This window comes from Mixophyes fleayi, chromosome 2 (genome assembly GCF_038048845.1).
Source record: "Mixophyes fleayi isolate aMixFle1 chromosome 2, aMixFle1.hap1, whole genome shotgun sequence".
In the NCBI taxonomy this organism is placed as follows: Eukaryota; Metazoa; Chordata; class Amphibia; order Anura; family Limnodynastidae; genus Mixophyes; species Mixophyes fleayi.
In genome coordinates, this window is record NC_134403.1 from 143,312,737 (window position 1) to 143,325,284 (window position 12,548).

The 12,548-nt window shown below is 38.9% G+C and overlaps 1 protein-coding gene across 1 annotated transcript in view; it reads left to right on the forward strand.

The window, feature by feature from the left end:
* The window catches only part of ATP10A (ATPase phospholipid transporting 10A (putative)), a 102,826-nt gene that overhangs the window by 63,296 nt on the left and 26,982 nt on the right, over positions 1–12,548 (forward strand). Inside the window, exons 8-11 of the mRNA XM_075200115.1 lie at positions 2,123–2,340; positions 3,206–3,400; positions 3,929–4,487; positions 8,282–8,385. Of these exons, the coding sequence (XP_075056216.1) occupies positions 2,123–2,340; positions 3,206–3,400; positions 3,929–4,487; positions 8,282–8,385 (1,076 nt within the window). The remainder of the gene's footprint in view (positions 1–2,122; positions 2,341–3,205; positions 3,401–3,928; positions 4,488–8,281; positions 8,386–12,548) is intronic.

Sequence of the window (12,548 nt, forward strand, 5' to 3'; positions counted from 1 at the left end):
TTTTTATTCATCTCATCTGGTGAATGTTACGTGGTCGTACCGTCTGTGCTTTATTGCTTTTCTACACAATACTTTTATAGTACATGTTGTTGTATATTTACTTGCTTTCCAACAATAAACAAAAAAAAAGAAAAGAAACATATTTAGTATCAAGATGATTTGTATGTAAAATTTGACTCAACATTGTGCTGCTTTAACCTGTTTCAAAAAAGTGCAGTTGTAATTATTCAGAATTAAGACGTGATTATAAACAAATAATACTATAACACATCTATGTATCATGATAGCTGTCTGTTGCAGAAAAAAAAATATTTTTTAGAAAGTACTTTATATGTGCACTGTCAGTTTGCTGGCAGTCAGTAGGCATTGTAGTAGAAAGGAAAGTTGGCCCATTTTTTTGAGAGGCAAAAGAAATAAAGTTCCACTGAAGTGGTATAGACCATTTAAAGATCCCACTTTTGCTTGAAATAACAACTTGGCTTTTTTTTTTTTTTTTTTTTTTTTTTAATAAAGGCCCACACATTATTACAAAGTAAGCTGGGCCTTGTGGAACTCCTATCACAATGCACACCAATCAGTAATTAATTAATTAATATATTTACTGTATGCAGGGCTGCCATCAACGTTATTGGTGCCCTTTACAAACTGCGAATAGGGGCACAGTCTGTTCCATATCTTATTCTGGTAAATCAAATATAGTCCTCACTTGTGGCTAGTATACACAGCCATGTCATTCTGGTGAATAGAAAACCTCAATCTGGTGGTTAAGACTTAAAGCGGCACCACCAATCTAGTGGACCAGTGTATGGAAGGGCCTCCAATCTGCTGGCTGGTGAATGGCAGGACTTTGAAAGTAGTGGCTACTGCAGGCCTGCAACTTCCACATTTTTTTTTCTTACAGTGAGGTTGTCGGGAACAAGTTAGCGTGCTGTCAGAGCAAGAGACAAAATTACTATGGTGAGCAAAGTGCACAGTAGAAATTGTCCTTTGACGCTGCATGAGACCTATATTAAAATGGAACAAAACAGCTAAATGAAGATGTCATGGCAATATTGATATGTAGTGAATAATTCTACATTAGCATGCCATTACTGTGTGTGTGTGTGTGTGTGCATATATAGATAGAGGAATATATTACATCTTTAGAAAAAACCTAACCATGGTTTTGTGTACAAATACCTATTTACTGCAGCATAGAAGTGAATACTTGACATCCACACTGTGGTAAAATTCAAATATGGTGAAAATATAAATAATGTGCATGGTATGACTGCAGCAATACCATGTACATTAGATTTCTCTCCTCTCTTCTCCCTCTCCATCAAGTGTAACCACATACACAATGAGCCTCACATGCCTCTATATTGGTAATATTCCCACTTGTAGTCAATATGCCCATATACTTTCATATACTTCCATGTAGTATATGGAGACCTCTGAAATTGTGATCATAGGACTCCATATATCAGTAAGCGTTCACTGACACTGTGCCAGATTTAGTCCTCTGGAGCAGCTGTGATGGTAATCTGGGCTTCCTCCCCTCTCTAGTTCCTTATACCCCTACACTATGCATTTAAATAAACAGACTCAAAACAGATGTAAACTCTGATCATCACTTTTGTTTCTGGGTGAAACTGTCTGCGATCAATATACGGATGACGGGGCATTGAGACTTGGCACTAGTGAATGGCAGGACCACCAGTCCGGTGAAGAGTGTATGGCATTACTTTCAGCATGGTGGCTAGTTTATACCAGCCCTTCTCCCTCCTTCAGTGTACTAGCCATATGTCGTGCTTCTACTTGATCTTTATTTGTAGGGTGCAACCATTGTTTGTGGCAGTAACATCTACCTGATCACTCCCACTGCACATGCTGACTTGTAATTGGTGTTGATCATGAGCTATTTAAGGGTTGGATAAAAAGACCCAATTGTTTTTCAGTCCACAAATCCACTCACATAATTCTCATATACTGCTGATGTGTTGTGCTACTACTTACTTACTAAAATCAGTTTGACTTAAGCGGTGTTGTGTTAGTTACTTTATTGTATGAACATAATGTAGTGTTTACTAATTGTATATTACTTTTAAATTCTAATAAATTGTGATCTTTCAATTTATAGCAAAGCGTTTAGCAACCTATCAAGAGGTAGATTCTGATGAAGAAGATAATGGTGCAAAAGCAGCAACACTTACTCGACGTGACAGTGGTGGCAGCCATCACAGCGTTAAAGTGGTGCACAGAAGTCAAAGTACCAAGACTCACAGACGTACTGGCAGCAGAGCAGAAGCTATGAGGGCCAGCATCCTCTCTAAGCACACAGCTTTCAGTAGCCCCATGGTCAGTGAAATAAATTTCATAAGACAGCCTGTTTTTTGTTTTTTTTTTTTTGTTTTTTTTAAATTGTACATTCTGTGTGACCAACCTACTTCTCTTTTTTTTTTGGTAAAGGGTCAGAAGGATTTTCAACTGCTACAGTAGTTTTATAATTAGAGTACTTCAAATTGGGAAAAGAACGTTTAACAAATGTATGCATAATTCAAAAATCAATTCTACTACAGATTGAGTAAAGTTAAATTAGACCGATAGTGCAATGTTACACCTCCCCAAATAAATATAAAATATCGTTATACACTATACTCCGTTAATAAGGCTGTATGGTACACGTACATCATAGTTAACTCCGCCCTGTATTTATTCAAATTGATTAGTTATGTCGACTGAAAATATCCAGCTCAGGGGCAGACACGATTGGCCACGATGCTCCTTAGAACATTAATTTTTACCGTAGTAATGGTTAAAAAAAAAAAAGTGCAGGTTTTTTTCGGTTTTTTTTTTACCATTACTACGGTAAAAATTACCGCTCATTTTTGCACCTCAATGGTGTGCGAGCGAAAATGAAGGAGACTTCTGTTGCAAAACAAGGCAAAAAAAACCACACAGTGTCTCACAGCCATTTCGGAGGCACCTCGTGCGGTTATTTTTTACAATTTAATCTGCCCCTCAGAGCCTGAAGTAGATAAGATGGTTTTTATTTATAGAATATTGAAATTTACATTTTCTGTCAACTACACTAAATCAAAGCAGAAATTTTTAGATCAATGTTTGTACATTGGGGAGAGACTCTGTATTGAAGATGAGTTTTTTCAAAGTTCTTTTTTTCTATATTTTTGTTTACTTTTTTTTATGGTCCTTTTGTTTTCAGGAGAAGGATGTCACCCCTGACCCAAAACTTCTAGAAAAAGTCAATGATTGCACAAAAATCTTGAAGGTTGTGAGAAACCGTGAAGAGTTATTCTCCCAGCTCACCCCAGAACTATTGGACATATTTGACTTTTTTATTGCTTTGACTATTTGCAACACTGTTATTGTCACCGTTCCAAATCAGCCAAGACAAAAGGTAATCTTCACATGACAGTGGTGCTAGATGACCCAATTGTGTTTTAGACCTTTGCATTAATTGACCACATGGCAACCATTGATTTTGTATAAGGCAAATGTGTTTTGGATTTTTTGCAAAGTTAAAATAAATAAAGTTGAGTCTGTGGCAAAATCCACCATGTACATTGGGTCTTGGTCATAAGAGAATTGATCTTCTGGAGATGTTGATAATAGATTCCATTACTTTCTTCACTATATTTTCATACAAGACATGTAAGCACTATTCATGTACAACATGATAGATTTCTTTTAAAATACATCTACAATTATGATTTAGGTTTACCATCACTGTTTTGGAAAATGTGGATGTATTCCCAAGTTACTTTTCAAACTGACTATCATTTGAAATTTGGAGGATGTAACAGATTTGCAATAAGTTTGTAAGGCTTTAAGATGCTCCAAAAATGTCCCAAACATCATGTTAATGTCTTCTTTGCTTGTGTTTTTTTTTATTTTTTATATTATTTCTCCTCGTGTTACTTTGTAGGTGAGAGTTCGATTTGAGCTGAAATCTCCAGTTAAAACCATTGAGGACTTCATCCGAAGGTTTACTCCAAGTCGACTAACTTCTGGATCAAATAGTAGCAGTTCATCAAGTCTTACCACTAGCAAATCTTTGCAAAGAATTGGATCCAGTATCTTGTCCTCCAGTTCGACTGAGGGCAATTTTATGAAGTTGGAAGGAAAACGGTCCAGCTCGCCACAGATATGTTTAAATGGCCAAGGTTCTCAGCAGAGTAATAGAGTGACTGCAAATGGCCAGGAAGGGGAGTTGCGCTTTGAAGCAGAGAGTCCTGATGAAGCTGCACTTGTGTATGCTGCCAGAGCATATAATTATTCTCTGGTTGGTAGATTGTCTGACCAAGTAACAGTGGAACTGCCACACATGGGAAGATTAAGCTTTGAACTCTTGCACACCCTGGGGTTTGACTCCACCAGGAAAAGGATGTCCGTTGTGGTCAGACATCCTCTGACAGATGAAATTGTTGTTTACACTAAAGGAGCCGACTCTGTCATTTTGGATTTGCTCCAGCCATGTTCTAAAGGTAGATCTTGAAGTTACATCCTCTTGATTTTCCTGTAAACCTGTCTTTATATTACTTCACTAACATTTTAACAAAAATCTGCTGTCACCTTTCAATATGCTGCAAAATGGCAGCTAGCTGTACTATCACTAATGAGCAATAGTTTTGACTGTCAGGGCTGTCTATCTGGCAGCCTGTATTTATGTTGCAGTTAGGATATTCAGCATGAAAATGTTGCAGTAAGAAGCAGAGCCTTTATGTTTATCACTGTGGCTTGGGGAAAAAAAACTGCAGTTGCTGTTTGCCTAGTGTAAATTCATAGTTTGTATTGGAAGGGGTTTAGCAAATGGGAAGGGCATTCCCTCAGTTATCTCCTCTGACAGCAGGAGGAATGTTTGGTATTAGCTGGAGGGATATGGTATGGATCTGAGTAATTTCAGACTCCCAGTAAAAATCCCTCTCCTATGACTTCTTTATCAGTTGGCATATGGTGCACTTATGATATTATCATACATTATATTATACTCTTACACTGTGTGCCGCCTCTTGATGTTTGTCGAAGAGCAGATACGGTGACAGGAGGAGGCGAAAAAGTGCTGTCCCCATTCATAGACCATCGTAAGATAAGTAATTTTGTTGAGGTTTTATGATAATGTACATCTACTGTATATTTTTCTACTACATGCGTAATTCCCCAGTGGTCTTGCTAGCTGGGGGATATATATCCACAGGACAGTTTGCTCACATGTTAATAGATAATATCCTGCTAATGACAAAAAATAGTACTAATTGGGCATGCACAGTAGGAAGAAGACCAGCTTAGAAATGCTTTTTATAATGTAATTGAGTGGCTAAATAAAACAAACTGTATTTGTATATTTGCATGTTTCTGCCACACTGCTTCCTTTTCTATAGTAAACTGAAGTACTGTAACCTCCTTGGATTCAGTGGAACAGTGATTTTAGTGTAGGGCGCTCTCATATTTGTGAATTTGAAAAATCGAGGCACCCATGTGCCCTGAAGTATGCTCAGACCATAAACTCATACCATAATTTTGTACGATACTAAATAAGATAAAACAATTGTGGGAAACGTCCACTTAGTATTTGGGTACATTAATAGTACTATGGGAAAATAAACTTTGAGACATACCTTATGTTAGTGGACAAATCATCGTGGGAAATTTATAGAAATATTAACCGTTTACATTTGGATAAAGTGTCTGTTTTTAAAATGTTTTATTCTAATGTGTCTTTAATTCAGTGATCCTGCATATTGGGTATGTTTTACAGCTACCCACAAGAAAGGAGATCAGTACTTTCAAGTTTTGGCATATGGCTATAGCCCATGAATTTTAACAGGGATATCATTATAAAACACATATATCACTGACACAAGTATGATATTGGCCATTATGTTTGAGTGTCTCATTCACTGGTCACTGACATGTACCCAATATGCACAATATATTTTACTAGTCCTTGAATATAAATGGGAGAATTTAAAGGAGTGCACTTTGTCTCAAGGACACAGGACAGAATGTTATCCCACAGGACTGTAAACAAACCCTCAACCAAATTGCAGCTGGTATTCAATACAAATAGTAATAATTGTGTTCCACTACAGGAAGCAGAACATGCTTCTCTGTATAACATTGCATTGTGTGATATGTGGGGAAATGAAATACTTATGTTAAGGAGCATGTTTCCAGAGCTTTCATGTAAGACGTATGCAGAGGAAAACAGAGGCTGTATTGGAATCTGATACATGGTCAGAAAATACCAACAAGATACATATTGATGATACACTCTTCATATATTTCTGTAGATATTGCCTTTACTTCCTGATTTTAAACCCTAAATCAGCAGGAGAGTGATAAGACAAGCTGTCACATGGGATTCATTTATAAACCTGTTCCCAGTGCAGAGAGACATAGCAGATGGCATTCTATGGCTAACCATACATATATATGGGCAGCACAGTGACCTAGTGGTTAGCACTTCTGCCTCACAGCACTGGGGTCATGAGTTTGATTCCCGACCATGGCCTTATCTGTGGAGTTTGTATGTTCTCCCTGTGTCTGCGTGGGTTTCCTCCGGGTGCTCCGGTTTCCTCCCACACTCCAAAAACATACTGCTAGGTTAATTGGCTGCTATCAAAAATTTACCCTAGTCTCTGTCTGTCTCCCTGTCTGTCTATCTACCTCTTTGTGTGTGTGTGTGTGTGTGTGTGTCTGTCTATATTAGGGAATTTAGACTGTAACCTCCAATGGGGCAGGGACTGATGTGAATGAGTTCTCTGTACAGCGCTGCGGAATTAGTGGCGCTATATAAATGATTATGATGATGATATATGTTGAGCATAAGTCAATATTTTAAATACAGGACAATACTGTGTTTCTTTGCTTAATGAACAATGGAAAAAATGGGAAGATGCACAAAATATTTTGTTAGCCTTTTAATATAAATGACATATCCATACCATGTCCACATGTAAATATATTCGCTATCCCTACCTCAATTGGAGCATTCCATCATTTAGAAAATGGAAGGCACTCCTTGCTATAATTTGGGTGCCAATGTATTTACAAAAAGTTGAAGCAACACATTTCCAACAATCTGTCAATAGCTTTCCTCTCTGGCTAGGTGTTGAATCAATAGTGATATTTGGATAGTGATGCAGATGGGCAAAAACAATATATACTTGTTCCCGTACAGATCCATTTCTCATGGAAAAACTATGACAATATATGACCATATTTTATATTTAATTAACTTTAGTTTTGTTTAAATTGTTGTTTTTTTATGAAGTAGAGTTGGCCTTTTAAGTATTACCTACCATTTTAGATACAAACAGATGTGGTAATTGGCGAACCACAATTAGTGACAATAAAATAAATAAGTAAAAAGGTCTGAATTAAATAAGAAAAACATGACCTGCCTGCTTATTTAGTGCTTTACATCTATTGTTATGCAGTGGCATTACAGCTTGATATACTGTTGTCCTGCTCCTTACCTATCTGGTCATCTCAAATCACATTATGCAGCATGGGTGCAAACGCATAGGTATCTTGAGCCATCTGGGTCAAAGGTTAATGTTTCTCTCCCCATGCTCGTTACACAGTACGTGAACATAGATCAATAAAAATAATTATAATTTTCAGTCTTCAGAGTCCGATTCACAATCTAAAATTTTTCTTTGACAGAACGGCTTTGCACAACTCAGATTAGACACTTCACTCTTTAATCTATGTAAAGCTCCACCCTTATTCAACATGTTTTGGGCCTGAAATTTTTTTATTGTATGAGTAGAGATGGATACAATGTTAGATTGAATAAACTGGGCCTTTCCTGTGTTGCATATTTGTCATATGCATGCAGTACTATTATGTGCTTTCTGATATATAGATATAGATATATAAATATGTATTGAAGGAGAACTAATATATATATCAAGTTACAAAACTCACACAATATATTGTGATGTTTTTAATCCACTATGGGAAATAAAAGGAATTATGCAGTACAGTTTGTCAGTGCTGAAAAATCGTAACTTGTCCAGGTACTTTTCGTAACCGTCCATGTACAAATTGCATCTGGTAGCAAAGGACCATTTGTTTTTGCTTTTGCCGACAAAACCCTTGTTGTTTAACTTATCCTATGCAATTGAACACTTGGCTTTGCGCGATAAAGTGTACATCTATTCTTTAGATAGCCTGTTGTGCAATAAAAATACACTACAAATCATATTGCAACCTATTTTCTTTCTTGGAAAAGTACTACACTACTAATTTAGTCATGTTTATTTTTATTTAGATAATGCTGTGGGAAAGTACCAAAGAAGAATTCAAGCCAAAACTCAGAATTACTTGAACTGTTATGCTGTTGATGGATTACGAACTTTGTGTATAGCAAAACGAGTAAGTATATATAGAGTTTGTTTTCTCAGGCAAGATTTATATTTTTTACATAGCCTAATTTGTCCTGGTTTTCCAATTGGAAATGTTGACAGGAATGGGAGTGTATAGAAAGATAACCAGTTTCTTACTAGGATGGATGTGCTCCATCATAGCTGCCAACTGTGAGTAAACGTACATTGGTTGAAAGAAAAAAATCAAAGTAAGAAAAGGTGATCAATAAATGAGTTCATACTCGTACAATAGTATTAAGTAATCTTTGAAAAGATCGCTGGGACGAAAGTAGGACTTTAAACGTAATCCTTTGTAGTTTCAGATTCACCAATCTCCCCTCCCGCCCCATTTCTAGTACTTCTCACAATCTCTTGAGGTCAAGTGTTTCAAATTCCAAAAAGAAACAAAATGGAATCACTGGTTACGGTCATTCATAACCCAGGTTTCATAGGGTCATAATCTGGTTCTAGTTGACAGATAGTGGAAGCTACATCTGCAACATAGAAAATTCTACTTATTAATATGCATTTACACATTTCACATGGTTAACTCTGAAAATGCCTTATTCCCTCCTTTAATTTGTAAAGTCATTTAATGACCATTTATTCCAACTTCTGTAGGCTCTTTCTCATTTAACTTCTGGTACTGGAATTGAGGACTCCTCATGTACATCAACCTATTTGGAGATGTAGTAATGTTTGCATATATACATGTTATCACGCAATAAAGACTAGAGGATTTGGCAGGGAAGTAAGAATATGCAGTACCACCATAAACATAAAATACCCCTTTGGAATGTACATGTAAGCTTTTCCAGCAAACATTTGTCATAGTAACACAATGTGATAAAATGAATTCTTCTGGCTGCTGTCCTCTTTTCTTTTTACAAAAAAAAAGGCTCTTTATTTAGAAAGGGGACATAAGAAAACAAAAAAAAAAATATTTAGCATTGGCATAGAAACATACAAGTCATTCCCTTTCAACTTTTTCCTATATAAAGGGGTATATAGGATGGTGGTTAGGGATGGAGCGGGTGGAGGAATAGGTAGGAAATAAATTAAAATAGAACACTAATTAAATTAAAATAGACACTCATAAAACAATGATAAATGCTGGTCAGTTCATTGCAGGCCTACATGTATATATCAGCATAAACAACAAGAAGACATACTGCATTGAATTCCTTCAATATAAATGGTGAAATGTCCAGGCCAGAGGATCCCGAGACTGCTTATGACTAGGTTTGCGAATATGGCAGGGAATTGTAGAACAGTAGGCGGGGCAGAGGTGGACAGAGAGTCGAGGCTTTCCCGTAGGTACCAGGGGGCCCAAATGAGGTGGAGTTTATGGCGTTTGTCATGGAGTAAGTAATGGATTCCATGCTTGCGATATGCCAGACATGGTTTTTAAGGGCTGCTAAGGTAGCGGGATCTAGGGATTTTTCTAGTGGTTGGCTATTAAAGATTTGGCAGCCACAAGGATATGGGATATTAACTTATTAGAGGGAGAACTCTCTTCAGGCCTAGGGCAGGAGAGGAGGAAGGTCTAAGGGTCCTTGAATAACGGCTGTTCAGAAATGGAATTGAGGACAGACAGGGCCATGTCCCAGAAGGGTACTATACGTGGGCAGGTCCACCAAATATGAAGGAGTGTACCCCTCTGACCACAGTTCACCAGCAGCTCGGAGTAGAAGTGGGGAACATTTTGGAGAGTTCATCAGGGGTGTAATACTACCTGTAATACAGTGTGTAAGTTGTTTCTTTGATATGTGTGTGGAAATGGAGCTAATGGCAATTCCCTCTCTGACCTCTTCCCAATATGACTCATCCGGAGGGGGCCCAGGTCCCTTTCCTCGTCCTGCGCATGACAGCCCTAGGAGTCAAGGGTAATCTAAATCAACCAGTTATAAATGGAAGAGATCATACCCTTGGAGAGTGCAGGCATAGCTCTTCAAAAAAGTTGAGGGCTCAAAGTGTGTCTGCCGAGGGGAGGGACATGAGAAAGGGGCTGACCTGGAAAAAGGCGAAGAAAAGGGGTCCAAAAGGGCTATATTTGTGTTTGATTCCTGCAATAGATGCCCAAGCAGTGCCCGGTAGTCAGGTCGTGGGCCACCCTGATCTTAGCCCAGATCCATTTTGTAAAGTGAGGGGAAGAGTAGCCACTAGAGAGATTTTTTTCCGCAGGGGCACCAAGGGTGATATAGTGGATGACAAACGAAAGTGTGGTGTGCAAAAATCCCAGATGGATTGGCAGAATTTAAGGGAGGAAAGATAGTTGGCCATAGGCACTGGGGAGGCCCCAAAGTGGAGCAAGGAAATGAATTTCAAAAAAATGTGTTTCTAATTCCACCCAAGCTATGATGTGATAAGGGGTATAAATGGCCCCCAGTTGACATAGATGAAATGCATAATAATAGAGCTCGACACCTGGGAACCCCCACCCCCCTCGGATCCTGAGTTTAAGGACTGCTAGAGAGATTCGGGGAGTCTTACCATTCCAGATAAATTTCAGAAAGGAGGATTGCAACCCCTTAATTGTAAAATCGGGGACCTTGACAGCAGGGCCGGATTAAGGGAAGGGAGGCCCCTGGGCTAATGGTACTGTGAGGGCCCCCCCATGAGCTTACCTCCTTCCGTTGTTCAACTCCCTGTAGTGCTTCCACAGCGTGCTGTAATCTCCTTACTGATGAGATCTCGTGAGAGTGAGACTATGACTCATAGTCTCACTCTCACGAGATCTCCTCAGTAAGGAGATTACTGCGCGCCACGTAAGTACTACAGTGACAGCAGGAAGCTAACAGCATAACATTTCCTGTTAGCTGACTGCCATTCTCCTTGAACAGGTGACAGTCTGAGCCGGGGGGCGGGGACACTCCCGATCCAATGAATGCTGGCGGCCCCCCAGCTTCCTGAGGCCCCTGGGCTGTAGCCCCTTTAGCCCTATTGTTAATCCGGCTTTGCTTGACAGGGAGAGTTTGAAACAAGTTTAGGAATCAAGTTCATCTTGATAACGATAAGTCTCTCCAGTCACAAAATTATATAACCCTTCTAGGTAAGATCCGGTTTAATTCTGGTTAGAAGTAAGGGAAAATTGTCGGGGTAGAGACAGTCCTAGTGAGAGGTAATATATATCCTAATTTTTTTAATCCAGTGTTTTTGCCATTTCAAAGAAAATGACGACTAGATAACGTCCTTCAGCAAGGATGGCGGTGGGGGACATGTAGCAGCATGGCCTCGGACTTAGAAAAATTGATATGATAGTTAGATAGGGACCGTCCAAAAACACAGAGGAGGGGGTGGAGCGGTGCATGCTGGGAGGGAAGGGGGCTCTGGGAAACAACTTTATTCACACTGTCTGTCAGTGACAGACAGTGCGAGAATATGGGGGGGGGAGGCGCGGACAGCACTTCATGGATCAGGAGTCCTGGAAGGAGGCGCCACCGAAGAGGGCTAATATCACACATGATCACAGCAGACCTTTTACCTGCTTAATTAATGATAAAATTACGAGGGAATAGCCCACACATGTCCATGAAATAGCTTTTGAGTCGATTGTCCCATTACTTTTGGTCCCTTAAAAAGTGGAAGGCACATATAGAAACCGTTGTACTGTTCACCTGATTTGGATGTAAATTCCCTCAAATTAAAGCTTAAAGTCTGCAGTTAAAGCATATCTTGTTTGTTTCATTTCAAATCCATTGTGGTGGTGTATAGAGGCCAAAATATGAGAATTGTGTCGATGTCCCAATATTTATGGACTTGACTGTATATTAGTTTTTCATAGCCACAGCATAATGTCCTGTGTTGTGTAGGAGTTTCATTAGGAGGTCACCCCGAATGTTTGCCGAATGACTAAAGTATTCCCCTACCTTTTTTAGAATACTGTGAATCAGTAATGTATACCTCACACCAGGATGACCAGTCCATATAACTAAATGGCCTACATCAGGGTTTACCAAACTCAGTCCTCAGCCCACTAACAGTGCAGTTTTCCAGGTGACAAGTGAAATAATTAGTACCACTTGTGTCAGCCAGTAATGAATACATCTGCGCTCCAGCAAGGACGTTTTAAAAAAAGTGCACTGTTAGGGGTCCACGAGGACTGGGAAACCATGCCCTCTATGGATATCTGGCTAACTCCTCTCTAGCTACTGGGTCAAGACATAGTCCCCT